Here is a 27,914-nt window from a genome sequence, read left to right on the forward strand (position 1 = left end):
TTCTAACCTTCTCAAAGATCTTGCTCTATTGGATGATTCCTCTCCTCCAGAACTCTCATTTCAAGTAGTGAACTTGTTTAAGTACTGATGCTGAACTCTCTCTGTTACCTCAGAATCCTCACACATGTCATTTCCTTTCCTTGGAACAGCTTTTCTACTTCTTTCCCCTCACTTATCCCTGCTCACCCTTCAGGTATTTTCTTAGATGATGTTTACTTAGATATGATTTCTCTCACCTTCCATCCCACACTATGGTAGAATCTATTGAGTTTCCTTTTTCATGACCCTCAGCTCACCTCTATTTACTTGTTCTATGTATGTCTTGCCCAGAAAACATAGTCTCTGTCCTCAGTATCTTATTAACTGTTATACCTCCACTACTTAGCATGGCACCTGGCACATTAAATATTTGTTGCTGGGAATGAGAGAATTAATTAAAATTCAACCATATCATCTGTTAAATGTAGTGTTTTTATTTTATTTTTTGAAGTGTTAGAAATTTCTTTTTCTTCTTTTTTCTTTTGGTCTTTTTGTCTTTTTAGGGCTGCACCTGCAGCATATGGAGGTTCCCAGGCTAGGGGTCAAATCTGAGCTATAGCTGCTGACCTACACCACAGCCACAGCAACACCAGATCTGAGCCGCATCTGCAACCTACACCACAGCTCATGGCAATGCTAGATCCTTAACCCACTGAGCGAAGCCAAGGATCGAACCCGCAACCTCATGGTTCCTAGTCGGATTCATTTCCACTGCGCTAAGAGGGGAACTCCAGAAATTTCTCTGTTATTGGTTATTAAGCACCAGCTTAATACGGCAGAAAATTTCAAATCATTTGTCAACAAACCATTCTTCCCCAGCCCCCTGCCCTAAATTCTTGATAAAGAGCTCTACAAGTAAAGACATGCTCTCTTCTCTCTTCTGAATAAAACATTATGAAATAAAGGCAAAGAACTGTGATATCTTGCTGAAGAATGCTGTCCATGGCTGTAGAGACAGTGTTTGCCCAAAGACTTGTTCATGAATTATCTCTTCATAAAGCAAGTCCACCACTTGCTGGGTTTCTCATTCTGAGGGTCAAAAACTTTCTCACAAAGTCTCAGTCGAGTCTCTTGCCTCAGCTGTTGTAACTAGGCCCTCATCAATTCATCTTCCTGTTTGTTTGCAGGTTTGGCATAAACTTCATTAAGTGGAAAACCAGGCTCTCCAGGAATGGGAAAATTAGTGGTCCCCAATGTATACAATTCTTTCTCACCTTTGCTTTTAGAATTACACTTGTGGAATTTTTTTTAGACAATCAGAAATGTAGAGTTATATATATCAAGGTCCTATGAGCTTCATTCTTAATTTCAGAGTTTTTGAAGAAGACCTTGGCCTTGAAGTAATAGCTTCATCCACAATATCTGTATCTTTTGTCTCTGTAGGGGCAGGTCCTTTGAACTGACTCCTGATAGGCAGCAGTGCCACATTTCCAATGAGTTTGATGTTGGAGTCCATGAGGGAAGAGTGATAAGCATCTTGGAGTCATCCGGTTTTCGACCGGAACAAGGAACATCGGGTTGGAGTGCTGTGATTCCGGTCTAAAATATAATGTTTTTAAAATGTCTTTTTTGACTTCATAGTTTTTTTCTTTGTGTGTGTGTGTGTGTGTGTGTTTTCCACACCCATGGCACATGTAAGTTCCCGGGCCAGGGATCAAACCTGCACCACAACAGTAACCCAAGCTGCTGCAGTGACAAAGCCGGATCCTTAACCTGCTACACCATGAGAGAACTACTCTTTGTAGTTTTAAGTTTTTATTCTAATAACTATTGCTAGATTGTGTTAAATAAGAAGAGAATTGTGACATTTTTGTTTTTATAATTTCTTATTATTCTGTTCTTAAATTTTAAATGTCTTGTACAAAGGAAATTCTCAGCAAAAACTATTTCATAGTCATAAAAATCCTACAAAGTGGAAAAATCCTTAGAGATCCTATATATCAATTTCCTCAGAGAATTTCTTAAAGGAAGAAGACCAAAGTACTACTGTATTTTTATGACTGTATTATTACTGAATTATTATTATCTTTTTACTCAAATAGGGGTATCTTATGGACAGTAGGGGCACATTCTCAAAATTCAGAGTTCTTTTTATCTTTCACTTGTGAAGGAGGATGATCATCTGTTAGTTTACGTAACTGCATTTTATAAATAGCTTAGTTTCTCTGAGCAAACCTAAATTCATTCAGCATTCAGTGATAGACACTAGGGACCTAACATTACACGAATTGCTCATGTATATAACATTCATACATATGTGTGCAATTTAAACACATAAACCTCTATATATACCCACATGCATATACACTTAGAAGAGGTACTAAAATTAAATAAATGGAAAATCTCTACACACAAATATAAATGTTTCTCCTTAGAAATGTTTTCTGCTGCCGGCCTTGATATAAGTCTTAGTGATCCAAGTTAGCTCCTTTCACCAGGTCAAAATATAGTATCAATTACAGTTAGATGCTCCACAGACCACCTCTTCTTGGAGTCCTATTCAAATAAAACCAGACTAACAAGCCAGACTAACTGAAAAGGCAATGCAAGTCTTTACTTATGTCTCCTGAAGCATAACAATGCAAACTTCTTAAAATTATCTCCCAGTTGTGAGTCTCCACTCTAGACCATCAAATAGTAGCCTCTACTCTCTTTCTTCACTTAGTGTAATTTTGCTTATATAACTTTTTATTTTTCTTCCTTACTCTGGAAGTGACCAGCAAGTAAGAACTCTTAGGGAGAAAAGTATGTGTAGAGGGTGCCTCTGAGGAGATGCCCAGAGGCAATCTGCCCTCTTACCAAGTGTCCAATTTCGTGGCAGTCTCTTTTTTCAAGGAACTATTGAACTAGAGATAAAATCAACAGTCAAGTACAATGAAAAAAGTAACATACCAGAGTTGGTGTGTTACCTGTGGGTGGTGGGATACAGGCTGGGTAAAACTAGGGATAGAGATAGAGAAGATCTGCCTAAAGGTAAACCTAAAGGTGGACCTGGACCTTGGACTATGAATTATCTATTCAGTATTTATGCAGCCTCTTGACTTGGTTTCTCACTGGTGGTCAATCTGTGGTATTTTCTTCTACAGTCAAGACTCCCTGTAACTGGATAACATAAGAAAGGATCATATGTACAGTGGGCATCTAAAAATTCTTCCAAAATCACTAAGAGGCAGTTTGAGATAAGGATGGTCCCTGAAGACTGGAACCTGAGTGTCCTGGGTCCCAAGTGGCCCCACATTCCTCTAGTTTAATAATCCACTATTCAATATTCTTTGATAGCCTATATGGGAAAAGAATCTGAGAAAGAATGGATATGTGGGTATATACAAATGAATCACTTTGTTGGACAGCAGAAATTATCACACTATAAATCAAATATATGTCAATAAAACTATAAAATGAAAAAAATTGAATATATTAAAGAAAAAAAAACCCAAACGGTACGGAGGGGCAGTTGAGGGGAAATTTAGTCCAGGCAAAGCACAGAGCTGTTGGGAACACCTGCTGCTGGGAATATCCAGCCCTAGCCTCCAGATTGGTCAGCTCGTGTTAGGTTAGCGCCTGCTCAGGCCGCGTGCGGTCACTCCGCCCACTGTCCCCTTCGGCCCCACCCCCTCCTTCCATTTTGCGCACCTCCATTTCCGACTACGCCTCTCGCCCATTTGGACCCTCCTCGGCTTCCGTTCCAGATGATCCCTCCCAGAGGTTGAGGCTGCCTCCTCCTTCTCCTGGAGCTAGAGCCACCTCCCTGGCCAGTGGCGTAGCCGGACTCTGCGTCGGGGCCAGCTAGATAGGGGCGGAGGTCCGGAGCCCGGTCTGGACTCGAGCGGAGGGCCATGGAGAAAGCGGCCCCAGGCGCTTTCCACACCGACTAACGCGGGCCCGTTCCGGCTGTAGGCGCCATGGACCGAGCCCCCGCAGACCAGGTAGGCAGGCTTGGGCCGCCCGGGCCGGGCCGGGGTCTGGGGGTTGTTGCTAACTCCGGGGCGGGCCCTGGGCTCCGAGCGCGGCCCAGGACGACAGGAGCCCTCGGGTTACTGCTGGTGCAAACCTCCTTACCCCGGATCCTGTCGGCGCCCTCCTCTCTTGCATTGTTCTAGAGGCTCTCTCAAGCTTGGGGGCTTTTTCACTTCAGATACCCCCTGCCCCCCGGGCTGCGGACTCGCTCTTGCCCCTCCTCTTTGGCCTGGTAAAAGGGGCCAGAAGACTTCCAAGTAGTCCGTGGTCTCCGAAGAGAAGGGTTTGTAACTTCCAACGAAATACACCCCCCCCCTCCCCCGCCAACCTCCATTCCCTTCAGTTCTGGAATGTATTTTCAAGGTGGAAAGGTTTTTGAAGGCTTCTCAGGAAAACTGTCAGAGAATGTGTGATAACTACAGATGAAGGGGGATTACAGGCTTTTTAAGATTTATGTTCCCTTGAGCGAGGCATTGTTTTTGCAATGGTATTAGGGAGGTTTTTCCTTTTAGATATGAAATACTACGGTTTCTCTTTGCCCTTTAGCCGGGTATTTTGCAAAAGTTAGTTTTTTAAAAAACAGATTTTATATTTTAAAGGTGTAGGACCCCCAGCACGAATTCATTTCCGAGCCCGTTTTCATATTCCCGCATTAGTCCCATTAGTGTTTTTCATTACATCAAATTCCTGATTATCCAAACTAGCAGGTGCTGGAAGGCTGTGTCAAAAATAATGTAATTGTTTTCTGCTCCTCCAAAAGTTTCAGTATTTTCCACTCTTGAGACCTGTATGAAACAATTTGATGGAGTCGAAGTTTACTTACTATCCATTCCCCTTTTCAGTGAAAGAAGGCCTTACTTGTGACGAACTAGGCAAAAAAGATGAGGAAAAAAGGCTATTGATTTGCCTAATTACTTTGCAAATGGATAATTAACACCTGAATAATGAGACAAGATTTCCCAACTTCTGTATCTGTATAAATGTAGCTAGTCAGAGCCAGTTTTGATTTTGAAATACTGCACTTTTAGCAGGCAAAGGTCAGCCTCCTGGTTGTGTATATTTGTTGTTGTTGTTGTTGTTTTTAAACAAAAACTTTATTTAAAGAAAGCTTTATGTGAATATGACCCTGGAAACACAAATGAGTCTTATGAAACACTACTGTATTTACCAGAACAAAATTGACTGGGCCCCCTTGGCAAATATATACAGTTTTTCCTGTGACCCAGAGTATTCTATATACAACCCATATCCAATTTAATGAAAGACAGCTTTTTAAAGTATCTATCAAGAACGCCTGAGATTTCAAAGTCTGATAAGTGAATGGGAAATTTTCTTGAATGATTTTTGTCTATGTGTGTGAATAATGAAAGGGTTAAACATTTTGGTCCTTCACCATGATGACAGAACTGTAACTAATAATGCTACCATATGTATACTTATGATTCCTTTCATCCCAGAGGAAATGTAATTAACTGTTTATATGATAAACTTTAGCATAGCTATTTGTGTGTGGTTACCTTAACAGCAAGTGTTGTGAGCAAATTATTTAGAGCCTCTTCTTTCATCCTCTATCTTTCCGAAGTCCACAACTTATTAAAATCTTATAGAAATTTAAGGTTCAGAAAAAAATTCTTGTGTCAATTTTCCTTTGAAGATTTTTTCTTTTTTGTCCAATACCTCCTGCCTCTTCCCTAATCTAACCCTAAATGAGAGAATAATTTGAATCAATTCGATTTCCTTCCATATATACTAACAGGCAGCTGAGTGATGCTGCTTTGCCTAATTCTTGCTGTAGGCTGTTAATTCAGGGGTCCAGAGATGATCTGAAAGGAGTCTCCATTTTATATTAGCGCTTTTCCAGGTATTTGGAATATGCTTTTATATTTTTTGTAGTGAAATGAATTTAATAGGTAGAAGTCATAAAAAAAACATGCAGTGAAAATTGGCAGAACACTGTAAACCAACTATAATGGAAAAAATAAAAATAAAAAAAGTGCACTGGATTTCCATTTTTCTTACAAAACATTTGTTTTTTTCTTTTAAACTAGTGTTGGTTTATATTCAGAATTTCTGGGGATGTCTGCAGCATTAAAACTTACTTTGTGCTATTGTAGTGGTTAGCAATTCATGGAAGTTTGATTTTTAAAAAATAGTACTTAATACAGACTTTGTGCATTTTATCTTAAGTGAAATCCTTGGAGTATTGCACAAGTTTAACTTTAAAAAGATCTAAGCATGTTTTGCCTGAAGGCATTCATGTTGCTGTTCTTGAAATACCTCTTTTTAAAAAATGTATGAAATCTTTGTATAAATGGATACATTGTGTGTATGTTGATCAAAATTATAAAAAGTTATGAGGGATACATGCTAGATAATCATTTTAATTGGAGTAATGACTATTTGAAAGAATATTATAACCAGAAGAGAATCCTGGGAGTATTCTCTTTTAGCAGACTGTATAAAATCAGAACAAATAGCTTCATTTTAATTGCCAGAATTAGTTCTAAGAAGAGATATTACTTGGTATAGTGCATTTTTTTTCCATCCTAAGGGAAAAAAAGTTGGTGTAAGGGGATGTGAAGAATAAATCATGGAGTTCATTTTGTTTATAAAGGCCTATTGTTTCTATTTTTAGGAAATTTTGGACAGTGTTTTGAGATTTTTAAAAATAAACAATGGTTTTAGAAGTGACAGAACACTTGAGGTTTATATTCTCTTTTGTATTATCAAATAATTTAAACATTGGCTTAATTTTTAGTACATTAATATTAGATAGGTTCTTATAAAATTTATGAAATTATCCATTACTAATGTCTTTAATTCCTAGAAAAGTATGTGTGTAATAAATGCATATGATTTCATGCAAAGTACTGTTTACCAATAAGAATACAAAATTATCCACCTTATAATTTTTTCTTTTAAATAACTTCTGAACTTCCAATAATATCAGCACTGCAAAATAAATATTTTTTAAATAAGTTATGCTATAATGTTTATTATTCACTAATACTTATAGTTAGCCTTTATAGATCTAAGTAAATGATCTTTCTTTTACAGATTTTAAAAGCAATACTTTCATAATAAAAAAAGTAAATAGTACTCATTTAGTGAAAATACCATTTGTAAATTTAAATAGGCATTTATCCCTAAGCTTTTAAATCAAAGAGGAAATAAAAAGTAGAATTTTAGTGAAATTGAAATTGAAAAAGTAATAAAATGCTACATATGCAGATATATGGGATGTGGCTGAAGCTATACTCTGAGGCAAATGGATAGTCAAATACTTTCATTGTTTATCATTTTGAAAGGAAATTAAAAATTAAGCATCTTAGGCAAGAAGGGGGAAAAACCCTCAAACCAAGAGAGAAAGTAATGTAAAAACAGAAATTAATAAGTTACATAATCCAAAAACTAGTATTAAATTTAGAAAGTTTTTTTTTTTTAGAAAAGTACAGTCAGATATTAACAGGATTAAATGTGGTCTGTTTTAAGAAAAGAAGGAAAATGTATAGATAGGAAAGCAAGTAGAGTCTAAAATAAATGATTTTTTTCTTCAATATTTTCTAAAGTCTTGCAAAATGTACAACTACTGCATTTTGTTTTGGCAAGTGGTTTACTTTGAGTATAAGCCATTATAAGCAGAAAATAAAACCAGCAGGTATCTCCTAAGCATTTTTTCCTTCAGAGGATATTTGTTTTTGGCTGTGATATGCAAAACATCTTAATATTTGATATTTCATTTTTTTACCTTAACAAGAATGTGGAGGGTTTCCATGGTCATATTTTTTCTGTAGGTGTATAGTACATACTGACATTTCACTGTGGGAGCATGCCTTATAATGTTCTACTTCAGTTTTTATTTTAAGTGGGTGTCATTTTTCTACTGCTTAATCTGGGAAAACTATATTCAGTCTTATGGAGGTTCCATGTTGGGGGAGTTTATTATGCATTTTCTGTTGATGTGTGCTCGTAGTAATATTTACCTATTTTCCCTATACCAGACTAGTGTGATGCTCTTTAGAACATGAGCTAAGTTGAATTATAGGCTCTCACAGATCAGAATGCATTTGTTTATTAAAGTTTTAAATAAGGTTTTTAGGAGTTCCTGTCATGGCACAGCAGAAAAGAATCTGACTAGGACCATGAGGTTGTGGGTTCTATCACTGGCCTCACCTAGTGGGCTAAGGATCTGATGTTGCTATGAGCTGTCCTGTAGGTTGCAGACATGGCTCGAATCCTTATTGCTGTGGCTGTGGCATAGACCAGCAGTTGTAGCTCCAACTTGACCCCTAGCCTGGGAACCTCCATATGTCGCGTGTGCGGCTCTAAAAAAAATAAAAATAAATAAATAAGGTTTTTATAGTTTCTTGTTCTGATAAATTCCTGGGATTTCTAAATTATTCATATCAAAAAAAGTTCTATTGATATTTGTTTTAATATATGCAAACTTTTTTTTTTTTGTCTTTTTGCTATTTCTTTGGGCCACTCCCGAGGCATATGGAGGTTCCCAGGCTAGGGGTCCAATCGGAGCTGTAGCCACCGGCCTACGCCAGAGCCACAGCAACGCGGGATCTGAGCCGCGTCTGCAACCTACACCACAGCTCATGGCAACGCCGGATCGTTAACCCACTGAGCAAGGGCAGGGATCGAACCCACAACCTCATGGTTCCTAGTCGGATTCGTTAACCACTGCGCCACGACGGGAACTCCAATATATGCAAACTTTTAAATGAATGTGAAATAGCTTAAGGTTTTTTTTCCAAGTACAGTTTTTTGAGATTATGATTTTTCATGAATTTGGAAAATTCTGAAATACTTTGTGGAAGATAAAAATAATTTTATTTTTTATTTTTTTATTTTATTTTATTTTTGCTTTTTTTCAGGGCTGTCCCTGCGGCATATGGAAGTTACAGGAAGTTCTACAGTGCTGGCTGACACCACAGCCACAGCAACAAGGGATCTGAGCCACGTATGCAACCTACACCACAGCTCGTGGCAATGCCAGATCCCTGATCCACTGAGCAAGGCCAGGGATTGAACCGGCATCCTGATGGATTCTAGTCGGGTTAGTTAACCCCAGAGCCTAGAAGGAACTCCAGGATAATTTTACAGTGTAGTTTTTTTTCTAAAGCAGATAGAACAGGAATAGATTTTGTTCTGTTTTAGATTTCTCCCATATTTATGTTTTCTTAAAGAAGACGAAAATTTGTTGTAAAATTTCTGATTTCGAAAAGATAGATCTTGGCAAAAGTAGAGAGACTAAACCAAAATTCAAACTGAGGAGTATTACTATATGATTTTTTTAAATAATGTTTTGTTGTTAACTGTGTAAGACATTTTTTCCTTTGGATTTCTATACCAATATAATTGAAATGTTGCCAGAATCTGTTGCTTAACATATTGTCTATATGAGCTTTATTATGTGAAATTTTAAAAATAGTCTGGGATCTTAGCATTACTTTTCAGGCCAAGAACAAATGAAGCTGCATTTTAATATACGGTATTGAAGGCCTCAAAGTCACAATAAACAGCTTTTAAAACCATATGGAGTTGTAACTATAGGAGAAAGTTTGCCAGTCTGTTCCTGCTAGTGACATCTTCTGTTTGTGCAGCTGTTGACTACAGCAGCTTCTCTTTTTTGCTAAAAACAAAGGATCATTTCAGTGTTTGTGTGTTTTATTGTTGAATGCTGATAATTTAGAATTGCTCTTAGAATGGAAACCAATACAGACTTTAATATTTAAGGGTATGTGCTGTGTATATGTGTAGATATTAGTTATAAGTTATGCATGATACTTTGTGAATAGTGGGTTGGGTAAATTCATAAAACATAAAATACAAATGAGACTAGGTATAAAAAACTTGTTGCAACTTTTGAGTGGAGCAAGAATTTGATTTTGTTGTAAGAGTAATATATAAGATGGCCTTTATGGGCAGGTCAGGCAAAGTTATTTTTAAATTACCTTTTATATTAGTATTGCTCCTTTTTTTCATATTGAACTGAAATTTTAATATAAAATAAAATCCTAATGTCTTCTAGTCCAGATTTATAAAACTGCTGAGTTCTCATATGTGCAAAGATTGCTATTTTATACCTTATATAAATAAGTTTTTAATCCTAATGACTATCACAATGAAAATCATTGACTTACACTATTCACATTTGAAGAAGTTTTTGCCTCTTGTGTTGAAATTCAAAAAACCAACCTCAGTTCACAGATATTTCTGAGTGCAATTACCTTACCTCCTTCAGATTTGGTTAGTAGTACAAAAGTAGACCTCACAGTTAAATCAGGTGGGGAGGAAGGGTATTGAATTAACATTGCTATATAGTTAAAATTTCTCCTCACCTTTTTTTTTGTTTGTTTGTTCTGTCTTGTTCTTGTTTTTTTGGTTTTTTTGTTTGGTTGTTTGTCGTTTTCTAGGGCCACACCCATGGCATACGGAGGTTCCCAGGCTAGGGGTCGAATCAGAGCTGTAGTCGCCAGCCCACACCACAGCTACAGCAATGGGGGATCTGAGCCGGGTCTGCGACCTACATCACAGCTCGCGGCAACGCTGGATCCTTAACCCGCAACCTCATGGTTCCCAGTCCGATTCGTTAACCACTGAGCCATGGCAGGAACTGCTCCTCCCTCTTTTTTTAAAACAGTAGTTTCTGAATATTTACAGTGGACTCTTTTTGGAGAACAGTTTTTCTCAAGAAAGGCTCTTCTTTAGCCTATCAGACCTTTCCTTTAGATTTTCTTGGGTTTGCTACTGATTACTTTTGTGGGAGACATGCCTGAAATTTATTCTGAGAAATGTACCTTGATGGGAGCTTCTAATAAATACCACTCTAGTGGTGAAAAAGTTCTAGTTAGGACTGTTAATTTGAGGTAGTTGATTTGAGTTGTTGAAAACTGGATTGCATTCCACTTACCGGTTTTATTAAGGAGTGTTTAATATCTTTTTATTTTTTATTTATTTTTTATTTTTTTATTATTATTTTTTTGTTGTTGTTGTTGTTGCTATTTCTTGGGCCGCTCCCGCGGCATATGGAGGTTCCCAGGCTAGGGGTCCAATCGGAGCTGTAGCCGTCGGCCTATGCCAGAACCACAGCAATGCGGGATCCGAGCTGCGTCTGCAACCTACACCACAGCTCATGGCAACGCCGGATCGTTAACCCACTGAGCAAGGGCAGGGACTGAACCCGCAACCTCATGGTTCCTAGTCGGATTCGTTAACCCCTGCGCCACGACGGGAACTCCTAATATCTCTTTAGATTGTAATGTTTTATGTAGTTCTTAACATTCTGCTTTTATGGAATGTGCTTATGGATTATTTCTTTTATAATTAAATTTTATTTTATTTTATTTATTTATTTATTTTTGGTCTTTTTGCTATTTCTTTGGGCCGTTCCTGCGGCATATGGAGGTTCCCAGGCTAGGGGTCAAATCGGAGCTGTAGTCACTGGCCTACGCCAGAGCCACAGCAATGCGGGATCCGAGCCGCGTCTGCAACCTACACCACAGCTCATGGCAACGCCGGATCCTTAACCCACTGAGCAAGGGCAGGGACCGAACCCGCAACCTCATGGTTCCTAGTCGGATTCGTTAACCACTGCGCCACGAAGGGAACTCCTTATGATTAAATTTTAAAAATGTGTTGTTAGGACTTCCTGTCATGGCTCAGGGGAAATGAATCTGACTAGTAACAATGAGGATGCGGGTTTGATTCCTGGCCTCGCTCAGTGGGTTAAAAATCTGAGCTGTGGTGTAGGTCGCAGAGGCTTGGATCCTACATTGCTGTGGCTGTGGTCTAGGCCGGCGGCTACAGCTCTGATTCGACCCATAGCCTGGGAATCTGTATGCTGTGTGTGCGGCCCTTAAAAGCAAAAAAAAAAAGTGTTGTTAAATGTGACAAATACTGCATGAAAACTTCATAAAACCTATGTACAGATAAATAGATTATTTTAAGGTGAATACGTTGTATCAACTAAGTTAGGATAAGGAACTTGTGCCAGGTACCCAAGAAGCTCTCCAGGTGCCTCTTCCCAGCACAGCCGCATCTTTCCTAAGAGTAATTCCTTTCCTGATTTTCATGGCTCTTATTTACTTTTCTTTATCATTTTGTCACCCACTTTTGCATCCTTGATATTGTTTATTATGGTCTATTAAGCCTCTGTAGATTTATATGATTGATAAGAAAATAAACTAACATGGAGTACATATTTTGGATTACTTTAGTTTATTCAGCTTGTCTACTGGGAAACTGAAGTACTCATTTTTTTCCCCATTTTAACCGTGAGCCAAAAGTTTTTCCTCCTTATGTTGTTTTTTTTTTCCATTTATCATGGACATTTTCCTTCCTTTTAATTTAACCATACTAATCTAATTTCCTGAAATGGACAGAAATAGACTATTTTTTAGACTGTTTCAACAAACATAAAGTAGTTATCCTTTAGAACTCTGTTTAATGATTTTTTTCCCCTAACAAAATTAGTTTAAAACACATTGTTTTGTCTGAAGAGCTAGATTTTTTTACTACCAACTTTATTTTTGGACTCTGAGGTATGACTTCCTTGTACTCTTGATTATTTTAACAGCTTTGGTTACGTAAGAAATGACTTCATTGAAATGTAGTAACCTTTGATAAATTTCCTCCTGTTTGATGGCTTTGTCTAAATAGTATAATTGTATTTAATTACTTTAATTTGACATTGCTTTCCTTTAAATGTTTTGTGAATACTGAGAAGAGGCAAAATTAGTAAAGACTGATTCTTTTATTGTTAAATTGTGATTTTATATTATTTTAGTTTTTGCTCATTTGTTGATAATGTTTCACTTTCTCTTTGAAGAATGTCAAGCTGTCAGCTGAGGTAGAACCATTTATTCCCCAAAAGAAGAATCCTGATACATTTATGATCCCTATGGCACTCCCAAATGATAGTGGAAATGTTTCTGGTGTAGAACCAACTCCAATTCCCAGCTACCTGATTACTTGTTATCCATTTGTGCAGGAAAACCAGTCCAATAGGTAATTTGTTTATTTACTTATTTATTTTTGGCAGGGGGAGGGGAGGAAGGAATAAGGAAATGAAGTTGGCAAAACATACTGAATTTTTTTCTTTGTAACCATTTCTCCATTTTCTAAGAGAAGTAAATAAAACCAAATGATATAGAAATTTTAAAAATTGTTAACATGGATTATTACTATTTTCTCATTCTTTCTAAGAGAAGGTGGAGTTCTTTGTATACATCTCCTATAATAAGTCATTGAAATTTGTTTGAAATAAATTGACTCAAAGGGAAGAATGAATTATTCAGAAAGAGATGAACAGAAGCCCTTTCTTGAAAAGAGGCATCTAATCAATTGCCAAGACAGTCTGGCATAAGAAGAATATATGAAGGGAATCGTCCTTAACTTTGCAACTTTTGTGGTTAGTTAGCATATACTTCTAGACTCTGATTGTAGTTTAAATTTAGCTTTTGTGCTGTAATCACAGGGCAATTTAGCAAAATGCTCGAAGTTCAGATAATGTGTGACCTAGTGGTTAGGGTGTAACTTGTGATAGTCACGATAGCCTTTCTAACCCTGCTTAGACTGTCTGAATGATTAGCAAGCACTTTGTTGGTGTAGTTCATTTTATTGCTGTATAAAAAAAGTACTTTTAGCCTCTTTCAAGTTATATCATACAGAAAATTGTACTTCTCTGTCACTCTGGGGTAAATAGATGAGGCAGCTGGGCTCCAGTCTTTGCCCAACCACCCCAAGGGCTAAGGCAGTTAGTATTTCTATGTATCTTAAACTATTGTGGCACACTAGTGTGCCCAGGCACATTCTTTGAGAAATTCTGGATGTATGAGACATAAGACCACTAAACTCTCACATATTAAATATTCAAGTTAATAATCTGAAACTCTTAATAGTTTTGGGCATTGGGCAAACAGTAGAAATAAGGGATTCTTCTTAGTTGAGTCAAGTTAACATTATTGTATTGAAAGTCCTTGACCTATATTGGACTATGTTTGAAGTGATTTGTAAGCTAAATTAAAACTCCTATTTATGTATTTGACAAAATGGCCAAGTATACAGTGTAATAAATGTAATTTTTCTTACCTTACCGAATAATCTTTGAGAATTCATGAGTAAGTCAGCCATCAGATTATTTGAAAGTATTTTTAGAATAATGACTGGGAACATTTTTCCCTTTTGCTTTGTCATGGAATGGTGAGAAAAAGCTCTCTTCTCCTGCTCTCTCTGACAGCAACAGCTATCTGTGAAGAGGACTGCTGAGATAGGAAGGCTCTTGCTGGGGCTTTATAGGAGTTGCACTAGAAGAAAGAAGTCTAACGCTAAAGATGACAGTGAATAGTCTTGCTTTTTTCTTCTCTTCTTCCCCTTGGACCTGGTGCCTGCATCCATTGCCAAGGTGGAGAGCCAGAGAAAGAGCTGGATTTGGCCAAATGGTTAGGGGAATATGGCAGAGGGGTAGGAGGCCCTGGGCCTAAGCTGAGGAATAAGCGGTGGAAGAGTCAGATCACCTGTTGTAATCATCACCTTGCACAATGATCACCTTACCATGCTTTTCACAGAGGGCTGTTGCAGTTGTTAGCATTGGATGGGAACTTTGGACTGCTTTTATTGGCAGAGTCAGTAGCTAGGTATTTAACTTTTAGGCAGAAATATCTTGAGGAGGTTGACAGAGTTACAAATGAGAATGGTATGTACTTTTTAAATGTTGGAATGCAGCAAACTATCAGGTTGAATTCCTTTATGCTGTTAAATTGTTATTACATGTACATAAAAAGCTCTAATTATAGCAAAGAAATTTATAAAATGATAGTTGTATCTTTTTTCTGAATTATGAGGCTGCTGTTTTTTACTGTTTTTTTTATTTTATTAAAATAAGTTGAGATTTTGCTTTAGTGTTACTTTTAGACATACATGTCAATAAATAGATTTGTTCTTTTTTGATTTGGTTTTACAGACAGTTTCCATTATATAGCAGTGATATACGATGGCAACAGCCCAATCCAAACCCTTCTGGACCATACCTTGCTTACCCCATTATATCTGCTCAGCCACCTGTTTCTACGGAGTATACATATTATCAGTTGATGCCAGCACCATGTGCCCAGGTTATGGGTTTCTATCATCCTTTTCCTGCACCCTACTCCAACACTTTTCAGGCCGCAAATACTGTCAATACCATAACCACAGAGTGCACTGAGCGTCCAAGTCAGCTTGGACAAGTCTTCCCATTGTCTGGTCATCGAAGCAGAAACAGTAACAGAGGACCAGTGGTACCAAAAGTAAGTGACTGAATTTGACTTTTATGTTTGGTATTTCTGTTGTTAGTAATACTATGAGTAATTTGCTTTTTATATTGATTAGTTTTTAATGTTGAAGATACTATTTAAAAAACAGTGAAGGGTGTAGCATTTGTTTTTGTTTTTTTTTTGTTGTTTTTTTGTTTTGTCATTTTGCCTTTTCTAGGGCTACTGCTGAAGTATATGGAGGTTCCCAGGCTAGGGGTCTAATCAGAGCTACAGCTGCCAGCCTACACCACAGCCACAACAACTTGGGATCCAAGCCCTGTCTGCAACCTACACCGGAACGCCGGAAGCTTAACCCACTGAGCAAGGCCAGGGATCGAACCCGCAACCTCATGGTTCCTAGTCAGATTCGTTAACCAATGAGCTGTGACGGGAACTCCGGGTGTAGCATTTGTGAGATAAATTTTCCATTTTTGTTCCTCATTCATAATTGGTGATATGGATTACAGTTATCTTGACGTTCTTCCCGAGAATTTACGTATACATATTGCACAGCTATTTCCAAATTATTTTAATTTAGTGATAAATTGCATAGTGACACCAGTGTTAATAAGTGGTTAGTTTGGATCCTTTTACTGACACTGTTAAGTGGCTAATGCACATCAAGATACTTCAGTCTTCAGAAATAAACAGGAAATATGGGTGAGAAAATTTGTGATTCATTAAATCCCTTCAACTTAATTGTTTCTATTCTGTCAATTTTTAGTAGGAATAGCACTTCGTTATTCAGAGGATGCTTACCATGTTATGTGAACACAGGGTCTCCTAGGACTAAAGAAAATTGAAGATAAATGTGTGAAAAGACCTTTAGTTAGCACCAGCCTTTTCTAGATTTCATTAGCCTAGCCTATCCTCTTCAGTGAAAATCTTAGCTGTCTTTTGACATACCTTTTACAGATTAAAATAGACATAAGCAGTAGTTTCTTTTGTGACACAGTGGGATTTGATGGTGTCTTGTGAGCACTGGGACGCAGGTTCGATGCCCAGCCCAGCAGCACAGTGGGTTAAGGATCCAGTGTTTCCACAGCTGTGGTTAAGGATCCGGTGTTGCCACAGCTGCAACTGTCGCTCGGATCTAATCCCTGGCCTGCATACTGCATATGCCCCAGGGCGGCCAAAAAAGAAAAAAAATACACACAAGCAGCAGAGGTTGCTTTGAAAAGCTTCGTAGTCTTTGTTCGTGGAAACCTGGGTCAAGGGAAATCTTTTTGGGACCTCTGAGAATGAGGGAAAAAAATAGTATTGGAAATAAGATAATAGTATATAACTTTAAGACTTTGAAGTAACATGATTTATCAGAGGCACTTGAGTCTAAGAATATATATTCAGAATTCTGAGTTCATTATTTTATTTTATTTTTTGGCTGTACCCATGGCATGCACAATTTCCCAGGCCAGCAATAGAACCTAAGCCATAGCAGTGACAGCAGCAAATCTTTAATCCAGTGGACCATTAGGGAACTCCTTTTTTGAGTTCTTTTTTAATTACCTTTTTAAATAAAAATTTACATCCCCTTATTTGACATAATTATCCTATTATTTATCAGTGATTGAAAAATTAAAAATGCGAATAACAATTGAAATGAATTTATATTTTATCAATTATAATAGTGTTTATGGTTATTTGAAAAATAGTGTATAAATGTGTGTATAATACAGTATTTAGCCTAATACGATTGGCTATAAATAATCTCATGATATTCTAACATAGTAACCCTGTTTCCACACGAGTTAATTTAATTAAAATTATAGCATACATTTAAGTGTAATGTATTTTGTTTATTTATTTAGTCTTTTTAGGGCTGCATGGGTGGCATAGGGAAGGTCCCAGGCTGGGGGTTGAATCAGAGCTGCAGCTCCTGGCCTACACCATAGCCACAGCAACATCAGATCTGAGCCACATCCGCAGCCTATGCTGCAGCTTGCAGCAATGCCGGATCCTTAACCCAATGAGTGAGGTCTGGAATCAAATCCATATCCTCATGGTTACTAGTCAGGTTCTTAATCTGCCGATCCACAATGGGAACTCCTAGGTGTATTTTATAATGGATGTTTATTTTATAATGTTTAGTACATTAAGATCTTAATTTTTTTTTTTTTAACTCAAATCAGCAACAGCTTTTACAACAGCACATAAAAAGCAAAAGGCCACTGGTGAAAAATGTAGCTACTCAGAAGGAGACAAATGCAGCAGGTCCTGATAATCGATCAAAAATTGTGCTACTGGTAGACGCTTCCCAGCAAACTGGTAAGGCAAAATGTCTACAGACACACACACACACCACTGATTTTTATCTGTTGTCATACATTAATTTTATAATTGTGGACTCTTTCCACTTTTTAGGATTGTAGACTTTCATTCTTCCATTTATCCAGTCGCTTTGTAAAATTCTGTAGGAAAGATGAAACAGTTCATGTTCTTAATGTTCTTTCAACTTGTGTGCTGGCTTATGTATAATTTTGAGCAGGATTTGAGGTTTCCTTATCCCTTTGTAGGAGTGGGGCAGTTTAAAAATCAGAGTTTTTTAATTTTTACAAAATTTGAGGTACTCATTTTGGCAAAAATCAGAATGTAGGTGTTTTTATAAATAGATTAAAGTCCTTTATTAAACATCCTAACATCCTATAGTGTCTTTGTAGGAAGAACTTAGCAAGTATCCTGTGCTGTATTTTAGCATAGATCTGAACCAAACCTATGAGTGACACCTACATCCTCAAACAAGAATGACTAGTTTTGTCAGAAATTTTTTAGAGGATTGTATAAGCATTAAAATAAAAAGTTTTATCCTGCTAATAGATAAAAATTAATGGTCTTAAAATATTAACTATTTTTCTGTTTATATCATGAAATTTCATTTTGTATCTCTGATCTCAGCTTAATAGGTATAGAGTAGATGGTTATTTTCTCTTACCATTGTTGTTAAAAAATCCTTGTTAATGATCCAGAGCTAAGAATTAGATCTTTTAAAAGGCACATTTGCTTTTTACCCTGATTAGTGTTCACTCAAATGCCCTCTGGCTTGAAATGAATTAGATGTTGCATAGTTTCTTTCATTTGGATTGTACCTTTTCTGCTGGACATCTCTTCATTTATCCTTTCACAATTGCTTAGGTCAGTTAGCGAGAAAGGATCTAGGAATCAGTTAAAAAACAATCATGCTGATAGTACAGTCATTGTGTGGTTTGTAGGGCATAAAGTGATGAGATTAACAGACTAACACATGCTTAGAATGGCTATGGAAGAATCTCATGGTAACGTTTGGCAAAGTTTTCTATGTTTTGGTTCTTCTTAGACCTAGTGACCCATTTCTACATGCTTTTAACCCTGAAATTGTTTTAAAAATTTATCCTAACATCTTTGGTTTGCTCATTAAGTGATCAGAGAGATACCCTTCTGAAGCATAAGAATTAGAAAGTGAAAAGATGAAGGTAAAATTTTAGTAGAAGATACCTTCTCTCAGTATTCTTTAGTTTTTTTTTTTTCAAATTCTGATGATCATACATTTTATCAGTATTCTTAGTCGTTAATTTGTTTTTAATTTATCACAATTAATAGGTATCAATCATAGGTCAAATGAAATATTATAGTTTAAAGAAATTTGTAACAAATTTTTACTGTTGAGTAGAAGCTTGTATTATTTCAAAGAGTATACTATACAGAAATTAACTGTATTACAGTGTGTTGCCAACAAACAAAATTTAAGTAAAGATAACATTTACAGTAGCAACAAAAACAAAGTTTCTGGGCGTTCCCATTGTGTTTCAGCGGATTAAGAACCTGATAGTCTCTGTGAAGATGCAGGTTTGATCCTTGCCCTCCCTCAGTGGGTTAAGAATCTGGTGTTGACACAAGGTGACTTGTAGGTTGCAAATGTTGCTTAGATCTTACATATTTGTGGCTATGGCATAGGCTGGCAGCTGCAGCTCTGATTCAACCCCAAGCCCAGGAACTTCCATATGCCATAGATGCAGCCATATAAAGAAAAAAAAAAAAAGACTTAAAAAATAAAGTTTCTGGGATAAACCTGGCAAAAGATGCATAAGACATTTATGCAGAAAACTGTAACTTTATTATAGAATTAAAAAAAATCTGCCTATCATGCTAATTCAGGATGATTTGATATTGTGAATATCATTTTTTTTCTAAGTTAGTCTGTAGATTCAGTGCAGTTCTACTCAAAATTCCAATGAGGATTTTTGGGGAACTTGACAAACTAATTCTAAAAGGAGCACTGGTCTGAGAAGCACTGGTTCAAGACATTCCTGGAAAAGAAATTTCTTTTAGCTATCACGACCTATAAAGTCACTTAATTTTTTATAAGTTTACATAAAAATACAGAATATAAAATTCAGTGTACAAAAATTAAACAAAACAGAGAGCCCAGAAACAGACTTAAATGTATGTGGAAACACATATAATGAAAATGATAGAGATAGTATCGTAGACCTCTAAAATATATACCTCATGCAAATTTATTCCAGATGGGTTAAGGACTTAAATTGGAAAACTGCATGTAGAAGAAAATATAGGCATATATCTTTATGATTGCAGGGAGAGAACTATTTCCAAAATTAAGAATTTCTATTTATCAAAAGTAAGTGGAAGGACAAGCTACAAATGTTAGAAAAGAGTTTTACCATGTATATGACTGACAAAGGATTAGTATGGGGACATGTAAAGAATTCATATGAATCAATAAGAAAACCTCCCACCTTGCCCTAAGAACCCCTAGAATGCAGTGCTGGCAGGGGGCTAAAACAATTTTGCAGGACCATTAGGAATCTTTCTTGTGACCCAGTTGTCCTACTCAGGTGAGTGTACCCAGATGGAATCTGCCTCTAGAAAGAAAAGGAACTGTCTGATGAAAGCTGTACCTTGCACCAGCACAAAAAATCCACTGAAAACATACCAATGTCCGGTAACAGGTGACAAGTCAAAAGAGGTAGAGGACATCCACTCAATGGAATAGTATGTAGTAGCTTCCAAATAATTAACGAAGAACATGTGTATAATGTTAAACAGAGCACAGTCAAAATTACATTGATGCTGTATAAAAATTTTATATGAAAAAAATTGTTTATGTGAAAAAAAGCTTGTGGAAAAAAGTTATGTGATAAAAAGATTTTTGATTTGTTGGGCCGGGTGGAGATTGTATGGGGGTTTTTTTAGTGTCTCGTAGTTACGATTTGTGAAATATGAAAATGAGAAACAGACAATTTAGTAGAAAAACAGACACAGGTCAGACAATCCAAAAGTACAATTAACAGGTATTTCACAGAAGGGAAAACAGTGGCTTAAAAAAAAAAAAAAAAACATGAGAAAAGATGCTCAACCTCATTACTAAACAGGAAAATACAAATTAAAACCCATAATGAGCCATCTTTTTAAACCTAACAATTGAAAAAATTATAGCCTAGAGGACAGTGTCAAGTATTTGGTGAATATGTGCATCAGTGGGGATATTTATATCCTGCTTGTTAGAGTGTAAACTGTATCAGCCACCTTCAGAAATGATTTGACATTACCAAGTAAAGTTGAATATTGTGTATATCCCCTCAGGCCTAGCAGTATTTACCTTGGAGAAACTTTCACATGCATGCATACACATTCATATATCTGTATAAGAATGTTTACAGCAGTATTGTTAATAGCAAAACCCTGAAACAACCAAAGTGTCGCATTCATGGTACAAAATATAAATATATTATGGTATATTCATACACAGGCCTTCTAGATTCCAGTGACAATCATGAATTAGAGCCACACACATCAGAATATCAAAACCAATCTCTGTTGCAATGTATTTCAAAGGATTGGTGGTGTTTTTAAATGGGTATTGATGGTTTGTTTTAATTATATGATGTTACTTATAAAAATATTATTCTCTTTTCATAATAAACACATTATAAACCAACTTGTCAGGAACATTTTACCTTTTGGCAGTCTTATCAGAAAGTTTTCATCTGGAGTTCCCTGGTGGCTCAGCAGGATAAAGATCCATCATTACCATTGCTGTGGCTCAGGTTGTTCCCTGGCCCAGGAACTTCCACATGCTGCATGTGTGGCCAAAAACATAAAGGTTTTCACTTGTTTTCTACATTTACAAAATTAGATTTCTTTATTTTCTTATTATTTTAATGATAGTTTAAAAAGGATTGATCAACCTTGTCCTTAAAGAGAATTGTCACACTTGCCTTACAGATTTCCCATCAGACATCGCTAACAAGTCTCTCTCCGAGAGCTCTGCTGCGATGCTTTGGAAGGCCAAAGGCAGGAGGAGAAGAGCATCTCATCCTACTGCAGAGTCCTCTAGTGAGCAGGGAGCTAGTGAAGCTGACATTGACAGTGATAGTGGCTATTGCAGTCCCAAACACAGCAACAACCAACCTGCATCTGGGGCTTTGAGAAATCCTGATTCTGGCACCATCAGTGTATGTAGTATCACTTTTATTTCCTTATCAGTCTATGTCAGTATGAGTGTGTCCTCTGCAAAAACTGAGGTATCTGTTTTCACCAACAATTCCTGTAATAATAGGATGGTTAAAATGGATTTTGTATATTTTATTATTAATATAAAAATACTCATTTAAGGAGAAGTATTTTTTCTAAGGTTGTAATAAGCATGCTATGTATTAGATGGAATTATGAAATGTTTTACAAGATATATGTTGTATGGTCTTAAGTGGGAAATAATTATCTTTTTTGTTTCTATTTTTAGCATGTGGAATCATCTATCTGTTCAGGTACTTATTTTCTGCATAGTGTTTTTGCTATACTTTCTTCTTTGTCCATACCACAGTTTTGCATTTAAGCATGATGCTTGCTGATGCTGAAGAACAGTTAGAAATCTTGCAAGGAGAAGATTTCAAAGTTAATTTGAGAGTATAGTTTTGTTGATGAAATAGAATTCCAGATGGAGGTATTATTCTTGAAGATGACACATTATTAAGAACTGGAATACCACTTAAAGTTTATGGAAAATTTTCCAGTATTACATTTATAGTGACTGAATTTCAGTATATGAAGTCAAGGGGCACTTTAGGTTTAGGCATCTTTATAATTAAATTATATTTTATGGAGTTCTCGTTGTGGCATAGAGGAAACAAATCCAAGTAGTATCCATGAGGATGAAGGTTCAATCCCTGGCCTCACTCAGTGGCTTAAGGATCTGGCATTGCTGTGATCTGCAGTGTAGGCCACAGATGCAGCTCGGATCCCAAGCTGTGGCTGTGCTGTAGGCCAGCAGTCATAGCTCTGATTTGACCTCTATTCTGGGAACCTCCATATGCCTTGGATATGGCTCTAAAAAAAGGAACTAACTAAATACATAATATTTTTAAATAATATTTTTAAATCTCTTTTGTTACAGGTGGTGTAAATTGGTCCAATGTAACTTCCCAGGCAACTCAGAAGAAACCTTGGATGGAAAAAAATCAGACGTTTTCTAGAGGTGGAAGGCAGGCTGAACAAAGAAATAATTCACAGGTAATTTAGAGTAGGTTGGAGAAATTTGAGTGGCATGAAATAAATGATATACAGTGATTTTCAAGGGCAGTGTCCTTAATTTTTGGTGATGCCTATTGCATTAAAAGAACCGTGATATCTATAACTTTGAAATGGCTTAGCTAATAAAATTATTATTTAAATAATGAAACAAAATGGCAGGATATTAAATGTAGGTGGGGTGTATATTGTACTATTTTCTACTTTTCTGTATTTAAGAAATTTGGATATTTTATAATATTAAAAAAGAATATTCTCAGTTCTGCTTCATCTCCTATGAATTTTTCTTATCCATATAAAAAAATTGAAAGCCTTTTAATGCCTTAAATATTGATTCTTTGAACTTCAGGACTGCAGCCATGTCCATGTGTCTTTACTTAACTGTAAACACCATGAGCCATACGCTGTTATAGTGCCGTAGTGATGGTTGCCTTGTGCCTTAAGGTGGCCAAACTGGGCAGCTTCCTACTCTTGGGGAGCAAGATCTAGCTCCAGTGCAGCAGAGTGAGTTATATATTGCCACGAACTTCCAATAACTATGTTCCTGCATTGGTTGTCTATAGGAAGTCAGGGAGGTGTTGATGGCTGTTTTTCCTTTTATATTTTTATTTTATTTTATATTTATTTATTTTGTTTTATTTTATTTTATTTTATTTATTTTTGTGTTTAGGGCCACACTTAACAGCATATGAAAGTTCCCAGGCTAGGGGTCGAACCAGAGCTGCAGTTGCCAGCCTACACCATAGCCACAGCAACAGCAATGCCAGATACAAGCCATATCTATGACCTACACCGCATCTCGTGGCAATCTAGGATCCTTAACTCACTGAGTGAGGCCAGGGATCAGAACCCACATCCTCACTAATAAGAGTTGGGTTCTTAACCCAGTAAGTCACAATGGGAACTCCTCCTTCTCCTCCGTTTTAATTTTTAGATAGAGTTCTTGGAGTCCTAAAATCTAGTTAAAGAATTAAAAGGATAGATCTAGTTGAACTGAAATATGAGCAAATTGCTAAGGGATTTAATAGACCAGTTACTTGCCTATGCCTTTGCCTCCCTGAAATGAAGTACTTTGGATGTACCCTAACAGTAATTAGGCTATCAGGAAAACAAGCAGAATAATGCCCTCTTCCCTGTGGTTATTACAAAAATGAATCGTTATTTATGGCAGGCTTAAGGGGCAGTCTAGCTTTATTTGATTAAAAACAAAAGAGCTAAAAGAAGAATTGTTTATATAGATTAGATAAACAAAATCCACAAGGTGATTAAGTTGACTGACTTTCTATGTTGAAATTGTAACTGCTAGACCTGCCAAGATGCAGTCTTAAGTGCCAGTACTTTTGGTATCAGTTGCCCACTGGAAAGTAAGTAATACTAATACAGAAAAATGTTTTGTTTCTGTCTCAAAACTGATGAGGAGTGGTGGAAAAAACAAAAAAGAAAATTATGCAAATTCGTAAACAAAAATTATGCAAATGCATAAACGTTTATTTTTGTCTCTCTTCATTCCAAAAGAACCAGAGCCAGATGTTAAACAGTGTATGTTTTCTTTTCTACTTCTGAGACTGTAATATTTAAGTTGTTTGAGTCAAGTGTACAGAATATTTATTTTTTTCTTATAAGTCAAAGTATTTTCCCTTTTTGCAATTTCTATTTATTTTTAGGCTTAAAAAGTCTTTCAGAAACCTAATAAATAATTCACTTGTATTTTCTGCTATTTTCTTTACAGATTTATATTTTCAAGATTTTTTTCAATGCATGCTGCAATATAATGATGTCAGGTTTCACAGTAGTTAGCCAGTTGTTTTAACATTTAGTCTATTCTTTTCTCTGATTTGTGCTGCCCTTTTACTCATTTGCTAATTTTTTTATGTCTTAGTTTCTGATTCTGGGCTTTTTTGCTCCATTTGTCAGATTTTTGCACTTACACCTTGCTGTTATAACTACTGTAAAATGCAGTGATTTTTAATATTTTTACCTGTGTTTTGACATTTCAAACAGCCTTAATTTTAAATGATGAACAGAATCTAAAAACTTAAGTTTTTCATGGTGAACATTTTATTAAAATTAAAGTATAATTGATTTGCAATGTTGTGCCTATTTCTGCTCTACAATAAAGTGACTTTGTCATCCATTTATATATATTCCCTTTCTTACATTATCTTCTATCATGGTCTGTCCCAAGAGACTAGGTATACTTCTCTGTGCTATACAGTAGGACCTCATTGCTTATCCATTCTAAATGTAATAGTTTGCATCTCCTCACCCCAAAATCCCACTACACCCTGACCCCACCTGTGGCAACTACAACTCTGTTCTCTGTGTCTGTGAGTCTGTTTCTGTTTTGTGGATAGGTTCATTTGTGCCATATTTTAGATTCCACATATAAGTGATATCATATAGTATGTCTTTCTCTTCTTGACTTACTTCACTTAGTATGAGAATCTCTAGTTGCATCCATGTTGCTACAAATGGTATTATTTCATTCTTTTTTAAGGCTGAGTAGTATTCCACTGTATATATGTACCATATCTTCTTCTTTTTTTTTTTTAGGGCCGCACTTGCAGCATATGGTGGTTCCGAGTCTCGGGGTCAAATCAGAGCTGTACCTGCTGGCTTACACCACAGCAACACCAGATCCAAGCTGTGTCTGTGACCTACACCACAGCTCACAGCAACACTGAATCCTTAACCCACTGAGCAAGGCCAGGAATTGAACCCGAGTCCTCATGGATCCTAGTTGGGTTCATTAACCACTGAGCCACAGTGGGAACTCCAAAGTTGAATAGTTTTATGAAGAACATTCATATAGCTGTCAGCTAGATGCTATTTAAAATTGTAGTACAGTCCACTTTATCACATTATATAGTCCTCTGTCTATCTATGTTCATGAGTCTGTTTTTAAGTGGATAAATACTTAAAACCAAGATACCTGGAAAATTATCTAGTTTCTTAACAGGTGTTTATAGGTGATAGGAAGTAGCCCAGTTGTCACAGTGCATATTCTAAGGGATAATTACATTTACTGTATGAGTATCCTCTAGTCTATAGTTCTGCCATGTAGCTTACTTCTCAAGAGGGTATAAAAACCCTCTCTCTTATCGGCAAGTCTTTTTAGATCAGTTGCTTGGCATGGGAATTGCTAGGTTCTCCAGGTCTTTGTGTGAATTTTTTTTTTCCTCTTTTGGCCACCTTGTGACATATGGAATTCCCTGGCGAAGGATCAGATGTGCAGTTATGACCTATGCCTCGGGTGCCGCACTGCAGGATCCTTTAACCCACTGCATCAGTCTGGGGATTGAATCTGCGTCCTGGCACTGCAGAGTTGCTGCCGATCCTGTTGCCTCACAGTGGGAACTTCTGTTTGCATATTTTTGATTTTATAATCCAAAGTGTATTTACCAGCACCTTCAGTCCGAGTCTGCTTAAAGTTCTGTTTATTCTTAGAATTCTTGTGTAACTGATAAAGATCATACTTTTCATGTCTTCTCTAAGTGTCCTGCTTAGAGGCATTTCTTATAAGTTCATTGAGTACTTACAAAAGGGGACTTGATTGTCTTAAGATTCTTAAAATGCTTAATGTGTTTTTTTTTTTTTTGCTCTTCTGAAAAGCAAACTTTTTGCAGATGTGTTAATAGAAAAATAATTTATGTGATGGAATGAAAATTTTATTCTTTTAAATCTGTTTTCTTATAAACAGGATTTAAAATTTTTAATAATTACTAGGAATTAAAAAAAACACAGATGTGAGAAGAGTTAAAGTAGTTTTAGAAAAAGGTAATGTGCAGTAACATTGGTAACTGGTAACATCTTGCAAAACTGTAGTGCAGTATCACAACCCCAGTATTGACATTAATATTGTACAAGATGCAAAACAGATCCATAACCATAAGGATTCCTCAGGTTGCCCTCAGTCTGCCATTGCCATACTCCCTACTCTTCCCTTCCCCACCAGCCTTTTCTCAACCCCTAGAATCCACTAATCTGTTCTCCCTTTTTATGATTTTTTTCATTTCAAGAATTTTGTACAAATGAACTTGTACAGTCTTTTTAGGATTGGCTTTTTTCACTTTCATGGTTTCCTAGAGATTCACAGATTTTTGGGTATGTCAATAGTTTGTCTTTTTTGTGGTTGGCTGCTATTCTATAGGATGAATATAACACATTGAGTTTATTCTCCCACTGAAAGATATCTGGGTTGTTTCCAGTTTTTGGCATTACAAATAAAGCTGATGTAGAGTTTATACACAAGAGGGAAAAAGGTAACATGTATTAATTATCACATTTTCCTGTTTTCATTATAATGACCTTATTTGTCAAAAGTTGTAACCTTTTATAAGGAATTATACACTTTGTCACTGAGTTGTATTACTTTTGAGAACATTTCTGTATGTTATACTCCAATAAAACATTTTACTTAAAAATAATACATTTTTCCTCCCTCTGGGATTTACTTAGGTTGGATTCAGATGCCGAGGACATAGTACTTCCTCAGAGAGAAGACAGAATTTGCAAAAGAGACAAGATAATAAGCAGTTAAACCCCAGTCAGTCTCATAGAGGCGACCCAAATTCTGAGTCTTTGTATTTTGAGGTATTTTTTCAGACTCTAAACTGTTGATAGCAGATGTTTCTATTAAGAAATTAATTTTTCTTACATTGCAAATACTATTATGTCTTAACACATTACTCTGCTGTTAGATTTGTTAATTACTTAGAAGTATTGACTTGTTAGTCTAACATGAACTTTATTAATGTTTATTTTTCTAACTTTTTGTTGTGAGTATTCATTTTGAGGTAACATGTAGTAGAAATTGATTTTATATGAATTTCACGTAGTATGAAACTTTCTCCCTAACTTGTATTATTGCTCTTGAGTCTTTTTGTTAAGTTTTTTCAAATTGCAATAGTTCAGTATAGGTTATTTATGCTACTAGCCAGAGGAGTTTGAAAAAGGAAGTTAAAAGGCTATTTTACTCTCTCTAATAGGCAGACAGTTTATATTGTAATTGTAATGTTTCTGTTATTCATCATCTATCTGGCTGTCATTGGAGGCCTGTTAAGTGTGTAAAGTAAGATGCTCTGCATGATGCAT

General features: G+C 36.4%; 1 protein-coding gene and 1 pseudogene across 3 annotated transcripts in view; one reads left to right on the top strand and one right to left on the bottom strand.

The window, feature by feature from the left end:
- Positions 1–888: 888 nt before the first annotated feature.
- LOC125120757 (actin-related protein 2/3 complex subunit 3-like) lies at positions 889–3,877 on the bottom strand (annotated as a pseudogene).
- The window catches only part of SECISBP2L (SECIS binding protein 2 like), a 55,771-nt gene continuing 31,518 nt past the window's right edge, over positions 3,662–27,914 (top strand). Inside the window, exons 1-8 of one of the 3 annotated variants that reach the window (XM_047766413.1) lie at positions 3,662–3,965; positions 12,836–13,014; positions 14,969–15,293; positions 17,429–17,564; positions 21,519–21,748; positions 22,036–22,060; positions 22,687–22,802; positions 27,279–27,413. In XM_047766413.1, the coding sequence (XP_047622369.1) occupies positions 3,942–3,965; positions 12,836–13,014; positions 14,969–15,293; positions 17,429–17,564; positions 21,519–21,748; positions 22,036–22,060; positions 22,687–22,802; positions 27,279–27,413 (1,170 nt within the window). In that variant the 5' untranslated portion in view covers positions 3,662–3,941. The remainder of the gene's footprint in view (positions 3,966–12,835; positions 13,015–14,968; positions 15,294–17,428; positions 17,565–21,518; positions 21,749–22,035; positions 22,061–22,686; positions 22,803–27,278; positions 27,414–27,914) is intronic. The other 2 variants (XM_047766415.1, XM_047766414.1) reach the window with 2 other exon arrangements.

This window comes from Phacochoerus africanus, chromosome 2 (assembly GCF_016906955.1).
Source record: "Phacochoerus africanus isolate WHEZ1 chromosome 2, ROS_Pafr_v1, whole genome shotgun sequence".
NCBI lineage: Eukaryota > Metazoa > Chordata > Mammalia > Artiodactyla > Suidae > Phacochoerus > Phacochoerus africanus.